At 49.9% G+C, this 18,474-nt stretch overlaps 1 protein-coding gene across 1 annotated transcript in view; it reads left to right on the forward strand.

Annotated features, from left to right (window-relative positions):
• The window catches only part of APMAP (adipocyte plasma membrane associated protein), a 38,235-nt gene extending 20,001 nt beyond the window's left edge, over window positions 1–18,234 (forward strand). The window contains exons 2-9 of the mRNA XM_054170940.1: window positions 2,819–2,935; window positions 3,634–3,749; window positions 6,261–6,353; window positions 8,509–8,625; window positions 10,389–10,563; window positions 12,587–12,721; window positions 14,261–14,453; window positions 17,277–18,234. Of these exons, the coding sequence (XP_054026915.1) occupies window positions 2,819–2,935; window positions 3,634–3,749; window positions 6,261–6,353; window positions 8,509–8,625; window positions 10,389–10,563; window positions 12,587–12,721; window positions 14,261–14,453; window positions 17,277–17,486 (1,156 nt within the window). The 3' untranslated portion in view covers window positions 17,487–18,234. The remainder of the gene's footprint in view (window positions 1–2,818; window positions 2,936–3,633; window positions 3,750–6,260; window positions 6,354–8,508; window positions 8,626–10,388; window positions 10,564–12,586; window positions 12,722–14,260; window positions 14,454–17,276) is intronic.
• Window positions 18,235–18,474: the final 240 nt, after the last annotated feature.

The following is an 18,474-nucleotide window of genomic DNA, read 5'->3' on the forward strand; positions in this document are numbered from 1 at the left end:
CAAGTGGATGCCCAACCCATCTAGTGAGGATGACTCAAGGTGAGCACATTTTACACAGAGAGAAAAGGTCAGAGATTCGGAGCCTGCCAGGAGCACTGCAGGGAGGCCTGCCGCATGCTCCGGGCAGAGCGGGAAGCAGCAGCCATCCTTTCTGGAGACAGTGAGTTTGCAGCTGCTTGCCTCCTGGGTGCCATGTGGCACACACTGGCAATTTCATCCACTGGGAGCTCCCAAACCAGGATAGAGTGATGCAAACTTGTCATAGTTTGGGCTGGGTGCCCTCTGCTACAGGGGTGTTTCCTGTGTCCAGAAGTCCATCCCCGTGGGTGGACACAGAAAATTAGGTATTTCTACCATAATCCCTTGCACCACTATAAATTTTGTGGTGGGGTCTGGCACTTCCTCTTTCCTTCCCTCTCCGAGACTTGGTAACTGGGGGAGAGATCTCCCGGCCATGGGCCTGATTGGGCCTAAGGCCACTGGGGGATGGGCAGGCTCAGGTCTGGCCAGCTGAGACCAGCCTAATAGCAGGGGGGGAAGGAGGAGCCCTGGGGGTTTTGGATGCACCCTCAGGTGGGGTTTGGGGTCTTTCTGGGTTTACTTTGGTTTCTTCCTTGTCACTATGTTTCCTTGTTCTCTATGTTCTGCTGTTCTCTATTTAAACTCTCCCCTACTTTTGCAATCCGTTTGTCTGAGTCGTTATTTCTGCGCGTGGTGGGGAGGGGGTCTGCCCCAACCCATTACAAAGCTTTTACTACAAGAGTTCTTCCTCCAACGCCTTCCAGTACTTGAAGGGGCCTACAAGAAAGCTGGGAAGAGGCTTTTGACAAGGGCTTAGTAGTGATAGGATGAGAGGCAATGGGTTGAAGCTTGGGGAGGGCAGACTGAGACTGGAAGAAGCTCTTTCCAGTGAGGGTGGGGAGATGTGGAACAGGCTGCCCAGGGAGGCTGTGCATGCCTCCTGCCTGGGGGTGTTCAAGGCCAGGTTGGATGAGCCTTCCAGCAGCCAAGTCTACTTGAGAGGCATCCTGCCCCTGAGAGGGGGTTGGAGTAGATGATGTCTGAGGTCCCTTCCAACCCAATCCCCTCTGTGATTCCAACTCCATTTGGGGGCAGACGCAGAGAACGAGAACTGAGCGTCAGGACCACGGCTGCAGAACTTTTCAACCATTATTGGAAGTCCAGAACCCAGAGCACTTCCTCAGCAGCAGTGTTCACTGCAGGACACTCCTGTTTGGGAGACACACAGACTGCTCAGCAGCAGCCCCAAGCCACCACAGGTCTTACCTCCTGTGGTCGTTTGAGGCTGTGCCTTTAAGAACAAACACTGCTGGAACACACTGGCTAATGTTTTTGGTACTAGAACCAAAACATTCTGATATTCTAAACGAATTTCATTGGTTGATAAACAAAAATGCAGCTTTAGATTGTGAAGCAGTTGGGAATTTTTTTTTCCTCAGTTCAGTTCGGTTTGGGAGTTGGAGGTTTCAGCCTGTTCTCCCTGCCTGCTTCTTCTGCGAACTGCTGGAGTTGGCCTTTAGATAAGCAAACACTAATCCTGCATGGGCTTTTGAAGCTTACCAACAGCTCTTTTCCTTAGTAACTTGCCTTTCTCTCTCTCTAACCCCTTTTTGGGGAAAAAGGGAAGGGGGGGGGGGGGGGGAGGGGGTTCCAAGGAGGGGATCCCTCCCTCGGGGAGGGATTTTTGTTGTGTTATTTCTCTTTGCTGTGTATTTCTGTGTATATATTGTAAATACCTGTATATATTGTGTTATATATAACCTGCTTTCCATATATGCTTGTAAATATATAGCTTGCTCTTCGATTGGGCTAGTTGTGTTTTTTTTACTCTGTGGAGGAGGGAGAGCTAAGTCCTCTCTCAACCTACCACACCTCCCTTCCTGTGGGCTTGTGGCTCTCTGCTTCTGAGGAGACCATCAGGGGTTTAGTTTAGATTTTCTGTCACCGATGGAAAATGAGGCTCATGGTCAAGCAATTATTTTTATTTCCATCTCCTTAATATTTTTAATCAGTCCCCAGTGCTGCTGTAAAGGTGATTGCTCTGACCTCCACCCAGGCTTTCCTCTGGTGAGCACAGTGTAGGTTCCTGTTAGGTCGACGGCAGCCACTCTGCCAGCAGCAGCATTTGAGCCAATTACTGAGGTGTGAAAAGGGGACAGGAGACTCCCATGGCTGTGCAACTCAAAGACAAACACCAAAATGCTCTCCCCAGTCCTCCTTGGCTGAATGGGATTTGGTGCAACATGGCCTTGGTTCAAACCACTGAACAACGGACTGAAAGAGTTGGGGCTGTTCAGTCTAGAGAAGAGAAGGCGCCAAGGATATCTTCTTGCGGCCTTCCAGTGTCTGAAGGGGGCCTACAGGAAAGCTGGGGAGGGACTTTTGAGGGTGTCAGGGAGTGATAGGGCTGGGGGGGGATGGAGCAAAACTAGAAATGGGTAGATTCAGATTGGATGTGAGGAAGAAGTTCTTCCCCATGAGGGTGGTGAGACACTGGCACAGGTTGCCCAGGGAGGTGGTGGAAGCCTCATCCCTGGAGGTTTTGAAGGCTAGGCTGGCTGTGGCTGTGAGCAACCTGCTGTAGTGTGAGGTGTCCCTGCCCATGGCAGGGGGGTTGGAACTGGCTGATTCTCGAGGTCCCTTCCAACCCTAACAATTCTATGATTCTAATTTATAGGACATTTGGGATGGTAGTTGGGCAGAAGTGAAGAAAACAAGCTGTTAAAGGGTGTGTAAACACTGTTGTGTCTTCAGCCAGCTTAGCACATTAATCCTGTTTCCTCTCTGGGTTTGGCAGCACTTACAGCAGCAAGGTGTTCCGTGTCACCTTCTTAACTTTGGCTGCATCTCTGACTGTGCCCCTGCTTGGAGTAACTCTTCTGCTGGACTCTCCTATAGACCCTCAGCCTATAAGGTAAGTTTGTTTGGAAAGCAATGCTGTTGAAGCATAACTTCCTTGTGTTCTGGGGTTTTTGTTCTTTTTCAACAAAATAAGTGTTATCTGTGTAAAGTGGATTAAGAAATAATCACAGAACCATTAAGGTTGGGAAAGACCTCTAAGATCAAGTCCAACCTTCTACCCAACACTTTTTAAGGCCAGGCAGGATGTGGCTGTGAACAACCTGCTGTAGTGTGAGTGTCCCTGCCCATGGCAAGGGGGTTGGAACTGGATGATCCTTCCAGCCTTCCAACCCTCACAATTCTCTGATTCTATAACTGACCAGCTGGGATGTGGTTAAAAACAGATGACAAAGCAGGCTCCCTGCCTGGCTTTTCAGATATTTTCTCAGCAGAAGGAGAAACAAACTGAAGTTGGGGCCATTGAACCCTAGTGTAATTGCCTGTTTCCTAGCTTATTTGGCAGGATCCCATTCTTTGCTTGAGGCCTTGAGGCCTCTTCCAGCTCTAACAATTCTCTGAGTCTGAGAGTCCGTGATCCTTGCTGAGCAGGAGGCAACGTTTCAGCTTGTCAGCTGGCTTTTCTTTTGAAACATGCTGAATATAAAGCATGGGTCAGGTTTGCAGGAGTTGCCAAGCCAGCAAGAAAATGATGCAGTGTGTTACTCAAGAGTGTTTTGCAGGTCTGTGCAGGGTCTGCGTTGTGTTTTGCAGCTTGAAGGAGCCTCCCCTGCTGACGGGCGCGCTTGAGCCCAACGTCAAGCTACGGAAAGCTGAGAGGTTATGGGAAAATCAAGTGCTTGGGCCAGAGTCCATCGTCAATATTGGGGGTAAGCACTGACAAAATAAGCTATCAAAGAACGATCTTCCAATGTTGCTCCATCAGTGAGGATGCCCAGGCAGCCAGGAGGGCCAATGTCATCCTGGCCTGCATCAGGAACAGTGTGGCCAGCAGGAGCAGGGAGGTCATTCTGCCCCTGTACACTGCACTGGTTAGGCCGCACCTCGAGTACTGTGTCCAGTTCTGGACCCCTCAGTTTAGGAAGGAGGTTGACTTGCTGGAGCGTGTCCAGAGAAGGGCAACAAGGTTGGTGAGGGGCTTGGAGCACAAGCCCTATGAGGAGAGACTGAGGGAGCTGGGGTTGCTTAGTCTGGAGAAGAGGAGACTCAGGGGGGACCTTATTGCTCTCTACAACCGCCTGAAGGGGGGTTGTAGTGAGGCAGAGGTTGGTCTCTTCTCCCAGGCAACCAGCACCAGAACAAGAGGACACAGTCTCAGGCTGCGTCAGGGGAGGTTTAGGCTGGAGGTTAGGAGGAAGTTCTGCACAGAGAGAGTGATTGCCCACTGGAGTGGGCTGCCCAGGGAGGTGGTGGGGTCGACGTCGCTGGGGGTGTTCAGGGTGAGGCTTGACAGGATGCTTGGTTGCATGGTTTAGTTGATTAGGTGGTGTTGGATGATAGGTTGGACATGACGATCTTGAAGGTCTCTTCCAACCTGGTTTATTCTATTCTATTCTATTCTATTCTATTCTATTCTATTCTATTCTATTCTATTTGTTCAGCAGCGCAGCTCTTGAACAAGCTCTGAAAGTTGTTTGCAACACGCAGCCAGCTCTTAACTGGGAATTAACATTTACAGGCTGCTGGCTGCTCTTGTTGTGGCTGTTGGCCCTCAGGAGGCTGAGGTTTGTGGTGTGAATTTTTGCTTGTATGACAGAAATAAACCTGAAACTGATGAATAGCACATCTCCATTTTGGTGCTGCTGCATGCATTACAAATGCCACCCCGTATTTCTCGCTTATCTCTTGTGTGTTCTCCACAGATGGCAAACCCATGCCATCTCTGAGCAGGTTCTTAACAAGGTGGCTACATACACAAATGGCATGGCAACCACTTTCTCTGTGTGTGTATGTGTATTGTGTGCCCAGGTGGCCAAGAAGGCCACCAGCATCCTGGCCTGGATCAGGAATAGTGTGGCCAGCAGGAGCAGGGAAGCGATTGTGCCCCTGTACTCAGCACTGGTAAAGCCATAGCTTGAGTGCTGGTTTCAGTTTTGAGTGTCACAGCATCAGAAAGACATTGAGGTGCTGTAGAGTGTCCAGAGAAGAGCAACTAAGCTAGTGAGGGGTTTGGAGAGCCTGTTGAGGAGCAGCTGAGGGAACTGGGGTTGTTTAGTCTGGGAAAAAAAAAGGCTAAGAAGAGATCTTACTGCTCTCTACAACTCCATGAAAGGAGGTTGAAGTGGGGTTTGGTCTCTTCTCCGTACTATCAGGTGACAGAACAAGAGGAAATGGCCTGAAATTGTGCTGGGGTGCTTAAGGTTGGATATGAGGGAAAAAATCTTTTCTGAAAGAGAGGTCAGGTGTTGGAACAGGCTGCCCCGGAAGGTGGTGGAGTCACCATCCCTGGAGGTGTTCAAGAAGAGTGTAGATGTGGTGTTTCAGGATATAGTTTAGTGGTTGTGGTAGCTGGCTTGTGGTTGAACTCAAAAGTCTTAAAGGTCTTTTCCAGCTGCTGTGGAATTCTGTGGTTCTGTGTGTGTTTAGTAATAAAACATCTGTTTGTGCATGTCTGTAATCATAGACTCAGTTTGCTTGGAAAAGACCTTTGAGATCATCCAGTTCAACCGCTGTCTAATTCTGCCAGGGTTGGTGCTAAACCATGGCTGCCAGCACCACATCTCTGTGTCTTTTCCACACCTCCAGGGACGGGAATTCAACCCTGGGGAGCCTAGTCCAGGTTTTGAGGACCTTTTCAGTGAAGATGTTTCTTCTAATCTAAAGAAATTTCTCCCAATACTCAATCTAAACCTCACCTGCTGCAATTTGAGGCCATTTCCCCTCATCCTATTGCTTCCAGCCTGGTTCCAACCTGTCCTGTCCTGTCCTGTCCTGTCCTGTCCTTCCTATGGAGGAGAGACTGACCCCCACCTCACTCCAGCCTCCTTTCAGGGAGCTGTAGAGAGCAAGGAGGTCTCGCCTCAGCCTCTTTTCCTCCAGCCTAAACAACCCCAGCTCCCTCAGCTGCTCCTCATGTATTTAACCTTTAACCAAGGATTTGGACAACTCATGGGTGAAAAGATTCATATCCCGTATTTTACCTCCTGAAGTTTAAATCCTTCATCTTCTCTTTGAGTTAGAGGAACTCTTAACTAAATACTCATATTTGCCTTTGTCTTTTCCCTTCCCTCTTTATTCTTTTGCTGTAGCTGAAGCAAGCCATTGCTTCCCTAGATCTCAACCATGAATTCTGCTTCATGCTAGCAGAAAGGTTGTGTAGAAGAAATGATTACCACTGCAATTTTGCCATCAAGCTAATGACAGGAGTTTTCTTTTTGCAGATGTGCTGTTTACTGGGACAGCTGATGGGAAGATTCTCAGGATTGAAGATGGGGAGATAGAAACAATAGCCAGAATTGGCCATGGGCCTTGTGGTGAGTGCCAGCTCCTGAACATACCTGAAAACATCTGGGTTGTGTTGATTAAACTGGTGTTCTGTCTGGGTTGCTTCTGCAAGGGCATGTCTTCCTCTGCAGATGGTTCATAGAATCAGTAAGGTTGGAAAAGAGCTCAGAGATCATCAAGTCCAACCTGGTACCCAAGGCCTCATGACTAGTTGTAACAAATACTGATATATTTGGGTGAATGAAGTATGAGTGGGGATATGTATGTAAGCACTGGAAGGAGCTGCAGAAGGAAAGGCCAGAAGAAGGGAATAGGTGCTCTTGATAGCAAAGGACATTGTTCTCAGCAGTAAAATTTAGTAGTAAGGGATTCTTATACTGTGACTGCAAAGCCTGCACTCTAATGAAGCTGCAGCATGCTTGGCTTGTCTGTAGAAGATCACAGAATTGTAGAGCCTGGAAGGGACCTCCAGAACACCTAAAGCAGGTTGCACAAGAACATGTCCAGGTGGCTTTTGAAAGCCTCCAGAGAAGGAAACTCTGCAGCCTCTCTGGGCAGCCTGTTGGCAGTGATCTGCTACACTCAAAGGCATACACATGAATTTGAGTTGGATATGAAGCATCAGTGATTTCGGTTGTGCTTGGGAGAGGTGGAAAGATTATGCTGCTTTATTTCTCTGGAGGTCCTAAGAAGTAGTGGGGAACCTGGACTCGTGTCTTGTCCTCCTTGGCTTGGGGATGGAAGTGAAAAGGCCATAGCTGGCTACTTTCTCAGAGGTTTCTCTCACTAGTCTTCCAAACTACAAATCATAGAATCATAGAATGGTTTGGGACCTTAAAGATCACTTAGTTCCAACCCCCCTGCCATGGGCAGGGACATCTTCCCCTAGACCAGGTTGCTCAAGGACCCAGTCTTACTGGGATGGTGCCCTCATATCCCTGCCATCCTCCTCAAATGCCCATAGCACAGCCATATGAAAGAACCCTCTCAATCCAGGGAATCCAGAGATGTTCTTATTTCTTCAGAACTCAAGTAAATGAACTTTTCAGGTGTAGAGTGTTCTTCTTTCTTGTCATCAAGAAGTCTTCACTGTCTGTGTCTTGAGAAACTGTTTCATAACAGAACAAACCCCAAAGTTCCCAGATATGTCTGTATATTTCTTTTGTATTGAAAGACGAAAAGAAGAAGACCCCCCACATTAAAACTGATTCCATCTGAGAATCAGCCTTTAGATGAATCCAATTTTCTGGCATTCACCCCTATTTAGGGCAACTGTTAGCTAGCTACCAGCCTGGGAAGTGACAGGTGAAACAACCCCATGGTAAGCTACAGACCTCTGGTTGGAAAGCTGTGACTTGGAGAGGGTCCTGGGGGTATTGGTTGACAGTTGACTGAACATGAGTCAGCAGTGCCCAGGGGGCCAAGAAAGCCAATGGCATCTGTCTTGGATGAGGAACACTGGCCAGCAGGGACAGGGAGGTGATCATCCCCCTGTGCTCAGCACTGGTGAGGCCACACCTCAAGTACTGTGTCCAGTTCTGGGCCCCTCACTACAGGTAGGACATTGAGGGGCTGGAGCAGGTCTAGAGAAGGGCAGCAAGGCTGGAGAAGGGCCTGGAGGACATGGCCTAAGAGGAGGGTCTGAAGGAGCTGGGGGTGTTCAGTCTGGAGAAGAGGAGGCTGAGAGGAGACCTCATTGCTCTCTGAAGGGAGGTTGGAGCGAGGAGGAGGCAGCCTCTTCTCCTTGGTGTCAAGTGACAGGACCAGAGGAGATGGTTTCAAGCTGCACCAGGGGAGGTTCAGGCTGGATGCTAGGAAATACTTCTTCACTGCAAGGGTTCTCAAGCATTGGAATATTCTGCCCAGGCTGGTGGTGGAGTCACCATCACTGGAGATGTTTACACAGCATGTGGACCTGGTGCTTGGGGCCATGGTTTAGTGCTGATCCTTCGGTGCTGGCTGGAGGGTTGGACTGGATGAGCTTTGAGGTCTCTTCCAACCAGATGCATTCTGTGAAAACATGGGGCTGCTTCACTCACTGAAAGTAAGAATAATTTGTGTTGTGAATGTGTGTGGTGCTGGGCATGGGGTTTTGTCAGGCCACAGCTGGGCTGCCTGTGTTGGCAGCCTCAGTGATTTGTGTTTCTTGCTGTTTGGAAAACCAGTTGCAAATCGTTTCCTCAGGGAGCCGTGAGGATGAGCCGACCTGTGGAAGGCCACTGGGCATCAGAGTGGGGCCAAATAACACCCTCTTTGTGGCAGATGCCTATTATGGACTCTATGAGGTCAACCCTAGCACAGGTATGACTTTTCTGCTCAGAAGTTCTCCTCTACTGAGAAATCTGGGTGGTGTTTGCAGCTCTGCCAGGCACTGCAGGCAGAATGTTGCCTGCCTTCTTTGTGAGGTGGGTTGGAGCTGTCTGGATGAAACATGGCTCACAAGGGCTTGGTATTTATTTTCTTGTGGCAATGATTTCTTCTCTCTGTCTGTATCAGAGGTGAGTGGCCTGTTTTCTGGTTACACAAGACTTTTGGTTGTTCACAGGAGTGCCTCAGGATCTGTGCATAAAGCTCTGTGTGTCTGTTCCAGTTCTCGCAGAGCAGGGTGGGGAAAGGCTGTTACATAAACTTCTTGTCATGTTTGCTGTACTTCTCTTTTGGCCTTGATCTCAGGGTGTGATAGGAAAGTTAAGAGCTTTTCTCTGTGACCTCCATCTATAGCAAGGGAAGAAAGATGTATTTTGGTGCAGCTGAAGATCCCTGACGTGGATGAGGGAACTGAGAGTACCCTCAGCAAGTTCCTGATGATGCCAAACTGGGAGGGGGTGGCTGACACCTGCCAGGCTGTGCTGCCATCCAACACAACCTGCACAGGCTGAGAGCTGGCTGCAGGCAAACCTCATCAAGTTCAATAAGGACCAGTGCAGGGTCCTGCATCTGGGAAGGAATCACAGTAGGCACCAGTACAGACCAGGGGTCATCCTGCTGGAAAGCAGCTCCATGGAGAAAGGCCTCAGAGTCCTAGTGGACAGTAAGTTATCCATGGGACAGCAATGTGCCCCCTTGTGGCCAAGAGGGCAAATGGCATCCTGGGGTGCATCCAGAAATGTGTGCCCAGCAGGTCCAGGGAGGTTCTCATCCTCTACTCTGCCCTGTGAGACCACAGCTGCAATACTGTGTCCAGTTTTGGACTCCCCAGGTCAAGAGGGACAGAGACCTGCTGGAGAGAGTCCAACAGAGAGCTATGAGGATGATGAAGGGACTGGAACATCTCTCCTGTGAAGAAAGGCTGAGAGCCCTGAGGCTGTTTATTCTTGAGAAGGCTGAGAGGGGATCTGATCAATGTCTATAAATATCTGAGGGGTGGGTGTCAAGAAGAAGGTCACAGTCTCTTTTTGGAGGTGCCCAGCAATAGGTCAAGGAACACCAGGCATAAGCTGAAACACAGCGAGTTCCCCCTCAACATGAGCAGGAACTTCTTTGCTCTGAGGTGCCAGAGCACTGCAGCAGGCTGCCCAGAGAGGTTGTGGAGTCTCCTTCTCTGGAGACTTTCAAAAGCTGCCTGGATGTGTTCCTGTGTATGCTGCTGGCTCATCTTCTTCAGGCTGTTGATCAACACTGAGGTTTCTCCCTGTCTGGTGCCGTTCCAGCCTATCTGCCCCAAGCCTGGAGCATTGCATGGGGTTGTTGTGACTCAAGTGCAGGATCTAACACGTGGCCTTGTTGGACCTCTTGCACTTGGTGTTGGCCCATCCAGTCAGCCTGTCCAGATCTCCCTGCAGAGCCTTCCTACCCTCAAGCAGATGAGTGCTCCCTCCCACTTCAGTGTCAGCTGCAAACTTACTGAGGGTGCACTCAATCCCCTGGCCTGGCCATTGATAAAGATCTATTCAACGTGGAGTTGTTCCACTACAAGCCCAAACCTTATCACTTAACAGAGGCACAGATGGCTACAAGGTGCAGTGCCTGCTAGTTGCCTGTCAGTCTTTGCCTCACCTCCAAGGAAGGACATACCAAAGTCTTGCCTCGTGTGTGCCTCTGTTTCTCTCTCCTTTTGTGACCAGGGGAAACGAAACTGCTTGTGTCGACCAAGACACCAGTTGAAGGTCAGAAGCTGTCATTCTTGAATGACCTTACAGTGACCCAGGATGGGAGGAAGATCTACTTCACCGACTCCAGCAGCAAGTGGCAACGACGAGACTACCTGTACTTGATTATGGAGGGCACAGATGATGGGCGGCAAGTATCTCCTCCCCAGGGCATTGGAAGTGGACTGCACCACTTCCCTGATCTTCAGCTTTTTGCTCTTTAGGAAGCCACCTCTGCAAACACTGCCCTGCTCAGGGAAGGGTGAGAGAATGTATGAGTGTCCCAGCTCACTGCAGGGGGGGGTTGGACTGGGCCCCTCAGTTTAGGAAGGATGTTGACTTGGAAGGATGTTGACGAGTCCAGAGAAGGGCAACAAAGTTGGTGAGGGGCTTGGAACACAAGCCCTATGAGGAGAGACTGAGGGAGCTGGGGTTGCTTAGCCTGGAGTAGAGGAGACTCAGGGGGGACCTTATTGCTCTCTACAACTACCTGAAGGGAGGTTGTAGACAGGCAGAGGTTGGTCTCTTCTCCCAGGCAAGCAGCACCAGAGCAAGAGGACACAGTCTCAGGCTGCACCAGGGGAGGTTTAGGCTGGAGGTTAGGAAGAAGTTCTATACAGAGAGAGTGATTGCCCATTGGAATGTGCTGCCCAGGGAGGTGGTGGGGTCACCATCACTGGAGGTGTTCAGGAGGAGACTTGATAGGGTGCTTGGTGCCATGGGTTAGTTGTTTAGGTGGGTTTGATTGGTTGATGGGTTGGACGTGATGATCTTGAAGGTCTCTTCCAACCTGGTTGTTTATTGTTATTATTGTTATTAGTATTATTACCTTTAGAGGTCCCTTCCAGCCTGGGTGATTCTTTGATTCTAATGAGACCTCTGTTTCCTTCGGGAGAACTTGCATGGAGCACATGCTTCAAAAGGGAAGGCAGGCTTGTGGTGTCCCCCCAGGGGTCAGCAGTGGATCCAGCACCATTCAATGTGTTCATCAGTGACCTGGATGCAGGGACAGGGTGTACCCTCAGCAAGTTTGCTGATGATGCCAAACTGAGAGGAGTGGCTGATGCCCTCTCAGGCTGCACTGCCATCCAGCATCACAGTATCACCAAGGTTGGAAGAGACCTCACAGATCATCAAGTCCAACCTGTCACCACAGACCTCATGACTAGACCATGAGCTGGACAGGCTGCAGAGCTGGGCAGGGAGAAACCCAATGGAATTCAACAGGGACAAGTGTAGAGTCCTGCATCTGGGGAAGAGCAGCACAGACTGGGGGCTGCCCTGCTGGAGAGCAGCTCTGGGTAAAAAGACCTGGGAGTGCTGGTACCCAAGAAGTTCACCATGAGCCAGTGGTATGCACTTGTGGCAAAGAAGGCCAAGGGTATTCTGGGGTGCATTAAGAAGAGTGTGGCAAGCAGATTGAGGAAGGTTCTCCTCTCCATCTACTCTGTGCTGGTGAGGCCTCACCTGGAGTCCTGTGTCCAGCTCTGGGCACCCCAGCTCAAGAAGGACAAAGAACTGCTGGAGAGAGTCCAGTGCAGGACCACTGAGATGCTGAGGGGATTGGAACATCTCTCATATGAGGCAAGGCTGAGAGAGCTGGGGCTGGTTAACCTGGAGAACAGGAGGCTGAGGGAGATCTTACTAATGCTTACAAATATCTAAGGGGTGGGTGTCAGGAAGATGGGGCCAGACTCTTCTCAGTGGTCTCCAGTGACAGGGCAAGAGGTAATGAATGTAGGAGGTTAGATCTAAATATGAGAAGGAACTTCTTCACCTTGAGGGTGGCAGAGTACTGGAACAGGCTGCCCAGAGAGAGATGGTGGAGTTTCTCTCTCTGGATACTTTCAAGGTCTACCTGGGCTTGTTCTTGTGTGATCCTGCTCTGGTAGGGGGGTTGGACTCTCTAATCTTCAGAGGTCCCTTCCTACCCCTGCTATCATGTGTGATTCTGTGTGAAGGTGTAAGCATTACACTCAGCCTAAATCCTTCATGAATGCTGCCAGTCTCAAGTGGCTTAATACTTCTCTTGTCTGCATAAACAAACCTTTCCTGGCTGTTCTGCCTTTTTAACTTGGGCAGAGTGCATGTGAGAGAAGACAGAATGCCTGGAGGATGAAGCCAAGATGAATAAATGCCTTCACTCAAGACCATCTGTAATGCTTTCTTTTCAGCTTGCTTGAATATGACACAGTAACAAAAGAAGTGAAGGTCTTAATGGTGGGACTGAGATTTCCCAATGGTGTCCAGCTCTCACCTGCAGAAGACTTCGTCCTTGTGCAGGAGACAACCATGGCCAGAATCAGAAGGTGAGTAGGACCTTGCTGAAATTGTCTCTACTGTCAGTTAGGAAATGACCTGAGTGACAAAAGAAGCCCTGCTCTCTCTTCATGCCTAGTCAGCCATGGCTAAGAAGGCATGGCCTCCCCCAGTACTTCATTTTTTTTCCTTTCACTGTAGACACTTTGATTGCATCATCTTTCCAGCACAGAAGGCATTGGATAGGAAGGGACCCTCAAAGCTCATCTTGTCCAACCACCCAGCAGTGAGCAGAGACATCTCCAAGTAGATCAGGTGGCTGAGGGCCCCATCAAGTTTGACCTTGAATATCCCCAGGGATGGGGCCTCAACCACATCCCTGGGCAACCTGTTCCAGTATTTCACCACTCTCGTTGTAAAGAACTTCCTCATGTCCAACCTAAAGCTGTCCTGCTCTAGTTTCAAACCATTGCCCCTCATCCTATCACTACAGGCCCTTCTAAACAGTCCCTCCCCAGCCTTCCTGTAGGTTCCCTTCAGATGAAATATAGCTATTAGGTCTCCCTGGAGCCTTCTCTTCTCCAGGTTGAACAGCCCCAATTCTTTCAGCCTGACTTCAGAGGAGAGGTGCTCCAACCCTCTGATCATTTTTGTGGCCCTCCTCTGGACCTGCTCTGTCAGGCCCATGCCCTTCTTGTGTTGAGGGCCCCAGAGCTGGACACAGTACTCCAGGTAAGTTCTCACTGAAGCAGTGCAGAGTGGCAGAATCACCTCTCTGTTTGTTGTCCACACTTCTTTTGATGCAGCCCAGGATGCCTTTGGCCTTCTGGCCTGCAGGTGCACATTGCTAGCTCATGCCAGCTTCTCATCCACCAGCACCCCCAAGTCCTTTTCTGCAGGGCTGCTCTCAATCTCATCATCCTCCAGCCTATACTGATACCAAGGGTTGCCCTGACCTAGGTGCAGGACCTGACACTTTGCCTTATTGAACCTCATGAGGTGGTTCGTAGCCCACCCCTCCAGCCTGTCCAGGTCCTTCTGGATGCCATCCTGTCCCTCAGTCACATCAACCACACCACTCAGCTTGGTGTCATCAGCAAACTGGCTGAGGGTCACTCAGTCTTGCTGTCTGTGTCATTGATGAAGATACTGAACAGCACTGGTCCCAGTATGGACCCCTGAGGGACACCAGTTGTCACCCATCTCCAACTGGACGTTGAGCTGTTGACCACTGCCCTTTATCCACTGGACAGTCCATCCCTACAATCCATCTCTCTCCATCTTAGAGAGAAGGATGTTGGGGGCCACTGTGTCAAAGGCTTCACAGCAGTCCAGGTAGATGACATCTCTTGGTCTTCCTTTGTCCACTGGTGTAGTCACATCATGGGCTCCCTGAGCACAGTGGAGTAAGCTGATGCTGGCTGGGGGGGGGGCATGTGGCTGTACCAAGATAAGGCAAGAAATGAATGCTTTGGGGTTGGCTTGGGTTGCCTTTTGCTTTTTTAAAGTGAATTCTTTTGGGGTCTTTTATTTATTATGGAAACTGCTTGATGGAAGCTGTCTTGATCCCTGCTGTCTGTAACTTTCAGGTATTATGTGTCTGGGTTGATGAAAGGGGGAGCAGATATGTTTGTGGAGAATCTGCCTGGTCTTCCAGATAACATCAGGCTCAGCAGCTCGGGAGGCTATTGGGTGGCTATGGCAGCTCTCCGTCCCAACCCTGGATTCTCAATGCTGGATTTCCTCTCTGAAAAACCATGGCTCAAAAGGATGATATTTAAGGTAAAAATAAAATCAAGCAGTCCAAAAAAATATGTTAGAAATCACCTTGAGTGTAGGGATGGGAGTGATAGATACTGTTTGGTCATAGTGTCATAGTATCACTCAGGGTTGGAAGGGACCACAAGGATCATCTAGTTCCAACCCGCCCCCCCCCCCTGCTGCTTCTGTCCTGCTTCTTCCTCTGCACAGGAAGAGTTTGAAATGCTTTGAGGGTTTTTTTTTTGGTTTCATAATCACAGAAGACATCTGGTTGGAAGAGACCTCAAAGCTCATCCAGTCCAACCCTCAACCCAGCACTGAAGGGTCAGCACTGAACCATGGCCCCAAGCACCAGGTCCACACGTTGCTTAAACACCTTCAGGGATGGTGACTGCACCACCACCCTGGGCAGACCATTCCACTGCTTGAGAACCCTTGCAGTGAAGAAATGTTTCCTAATATCCAGTGCAGCTTGAAACCATTTCCTCTGGTCCTGTTGCTTTACACCAAGGAGAAGAGGCTGCCCCCCTCCTTGCTCCAACCTCCCTTCAGGGAGTTGTAGAGAGCAGTGAGGTCTCTCCTCAGCCTTCTCTTCTCCAGACTAAACACCCCCAGCTCCCTCAGACCCTCCTTGTAGGCCATGTGCTCCAGGCCCTTCATGAGTCTCATTGCCCTTCTCTGGACACTCTCCAGCTCCTCAGTGTCCTTCCTATAGCGAGGGGCCCAGAACTGAACACACTACTCAAGGTGTGGCCTCACCAGTGCTGAGTACAGAGGGATGATCACTTCCCTGCTCCTGCTGGGCACAGTGTTCCTAATACAAGCCAAGATGCCATTGGCTTTCTTGGTTAAACATGTTGTGGTTGTCTCCACGTGGAAGAGTTCCTCTATATTCTTGGGTAGTAAAACTTACATTTGCTTCTCTGAGTAGCAGGTCTACATCTCTTAAGTTGCCTCCTGTCAGGAAAGAAAAAGAGGCTCTCTCAGCCCTAGCCATGCAGCAACACAGGATCTACATTTTGGATACATGAAGACTTCACCTTTGTACCCAAAGTACCTAAACTGCTTCCTGCCAGGTGTCTGGAGAACGTTTGAGACATCTGCCTTGTTCTACACACTAGCCTGGACATGCTGGGAGACAATGTGTGTCGTGTGTGCTGCTAGCTGCCCCTCTGTTCTGCATCATTATGCTTGTTCTCATGTCACACCCTGGTTTAGGATGAGGACAAGCAGGAATTCTGTATTGTGTAAGGAATCTCTGAAGCCTAAGATGCTGAAGAAATGGAATGGTGCTTTTCAACCAGCAATGGTGCTCTTCAAACAGGAAGGACTTGAAAATACAATCACCAAGCAGTGTCTGCAGTGGAAGTGCCATTGCAGCTGAAACTCTGCCATCCCTCTGACACCTGCTGTCTCTTGGGCTGCAGCACAGGAGCCTTAAATAGTATCACAGTATCACCAAGGTTGGAAGAGACCTCAAAGATCATCGAGTCCAACCTGTCATCACAGACCTCATGACTAGACCATGGCACCAAGTGCCACATCCAATCTCTTGAACACCTCCAGGGATGGTGACTCCACCACCTCCCTGGGCAGCACATTCCAGTGACGAATGACTCGCTCAGTGAAGAACTTTCTCCTCACCTCCAGCCTAAACTTCCCCTGGCACAGCTTGAGACTGTGTCCTCTTGTTCTGGTGCTGGTTGCTTGAGAGAAGAGACCAACCCCCTCCTGGCTACAACCACCCTTCAGGTAGTTGTAGAGGGCAATGAGGTCTCCCCTGAGCCTCCTCTTTTCCAGGCTAAACAACCCCAGCTCCCTCAGCCTCTCCTCACAGGGCTGTGCTCAAGGCCTCTCCCCAGCCTCGTTGCCCTTCTCTGGACACGTTCAAGTGTCTCAATGTCCTTCTTAAACTGAGGGGCCCAGAACTGGACACAGGACTGAAGGTGTGGCCTAACCAATGCAGAGCACAGGGGCACAATGACTTCCCTGCTCCTGCTGGCCACACTGTTCCTAATGCAGGCCAGGATGCCACTGGCCCTCTTGGCCACCTGGGCACACTGCTGGCTCATGTTTAGGTGGGTGTCAATCAGCACCCCCAGGTCCCTCTCTGCCTGGCTGCTCTCAGCCACTCTGACCCCAGCCTGCAGCTCTGCATGGGGTTGCTGTGGCCAAAGTGCAGCACTTGGACTTGTTGAATGCAATGCCATTGGACTCTGCCCATTGCCCTTTGTCCAGTTGGTCGAGGTCCCTCTGCAGAGCCCTTCAACCCTCTAACTGACTAACATCTGCTTCTAACTTGGTGTCATCTGCAAACTTGCTGATGACTGACTCAACCCCCTCATCCAGATCATCACTGAAGATGTTAAAGAGGATGAGGCCCAGTACTGACCCCTGGGGGACGCCACTGGTGCATGGCTGCCAGCTGGATGTGGCACCATTCACCACCACTCTCTGGTCTCAGCCCTCCAGCCAGTTCCTAACCCAGCTCAGAGTGCTGCTCTGGGGAGCAGAGCACCATGTCTGCTGCTTGCAGGACACAAGAACAAGCTGGTGTCTGCTGTGTGGACATCCTTTAAGCCTAGTGCTGGAGCAGAGTCTGCTTCTGCTGGCCTGGTTTGTTTGTTTATTGTAGTTTTAAAGTTGTCTTTTCGGGAACTGATGTGTTAGGCCTGTGTAATATTGTTTACTCAAACTTTACTCAACTTATGCTCTTAGCTGCTTCTTCCAAGGAGAAGGATTCTTCCAAGGAGAGTGATTTTCTTTGTGCTTTCAGTGTCTGAGATCTGAGAGCAAAATCTTTCCTTGTTGATTTGATTCTCTTTTATTTTCTTCTTCCCTTAGCTGCTGAGCCAGGAAACAGTGACCAAGTTTGTGCCCAAGTACAGCCTGGTTGTTGAACTGAGCGAGACAGGATCCTACAGGAGAAGCTTCCATGATCCCAATGGGGTGACAGCAGCTTATGTTAGTGAAGCACATGAGCACAATGGATATCTTTACCTGGGCTCCTTCCGGTCTCCATTTATCTGCAGACTTAACCTTCAGCATGTTTAGCTGCCCAGCCATGACCAAGTGCCACTGTCTCTAGCACTCCTGAGGTACCAAGGAAGAGTGTGACCAAGGGCAAAAAGTCTCTCCCTGCTGTCTTGCTCCTTGGAGTTGGCACACATCATTATTAATAGCTGAGGAAGGTGGTGGGACATCTCCACATGATTATGTGCTCCTTAGAGAAGATCCACTGCCCTTCCATGCCCAGCCCTGTTCTGGAGTCCTCTTAACCAGACCTCACCTGCCACCTTGGGTGCAACTGTATGTCTCCTGGCAACTGGAAGGATTTGTGATGTATGGCATTTGATTGTGTATGATTTGGATTGAAGAGGGTGGTGTCTTGCATGTGTTTATGTGTGGTTTAGAGCCTCCCCGCTCAGGAGTGGCTGCAGTGCATGTTCTAATGTCATACCATGGTGCTGTGGGGGAGGCAGCAGCATCCAGGACATGCCTAGAAATCTAGTGATAGCATTTCTTCCATTCCAGCCTGTGTAACCCCCACCAGACACTACAATTAACTGTTAATCAACATGCAGAATCAAATCTGAGCCTCATCTGTGGACTCCTGTGCTTCTTTATAGTGAGGTGAAGAACAAAAGTTGCATTTTCCTGTGTTACTCGAGAGTAGTTCCAGGGAGTTTAAACAGGGTCACTTGTAGTATTCCCTCTGTATTTACCAGGTCCTGCAGGTCTGTTCAGTATGTAGGTGGCCATTCCAGACAGAGAGGGACAGCTGCAGGACTCACAGAGTGGTAGGGGCTGGAAGGGACCTCTGGAGATCATGTCCAGCACCCCTGCTAGAGCAGGATCACCTAAAGAAGGTCACACAGCAACATGTTCAGGTTGGTTTTGAATGTCTCTAAAGATGGAGTCTCTACCCTCTCTCTGGGCAGCCTGTTCCAGTGCTCCATCACCCTTAAACTGAAGAGTTTCCTCCTCATGTTTAGATGGAGCTTCTGTCCAGGTTTGTGCCCATTCCCACTGAGAGCAGCCT

The sequence above is a fragment of the Dryobates pubescens genome, chromosome 2 (assembly GCF_014839835.1).
Source record: "Dryobates pubescens isolate bDryPub1 chromosome 2, bDryPub1.pri, whole genome shotgun sequence".
Classification (NCBI taxonomy): Eukaryota; Metazoa; Chordata; class Aves; order Piciformes; family Picidae; genus Dryobates; species Dryobates pubescens.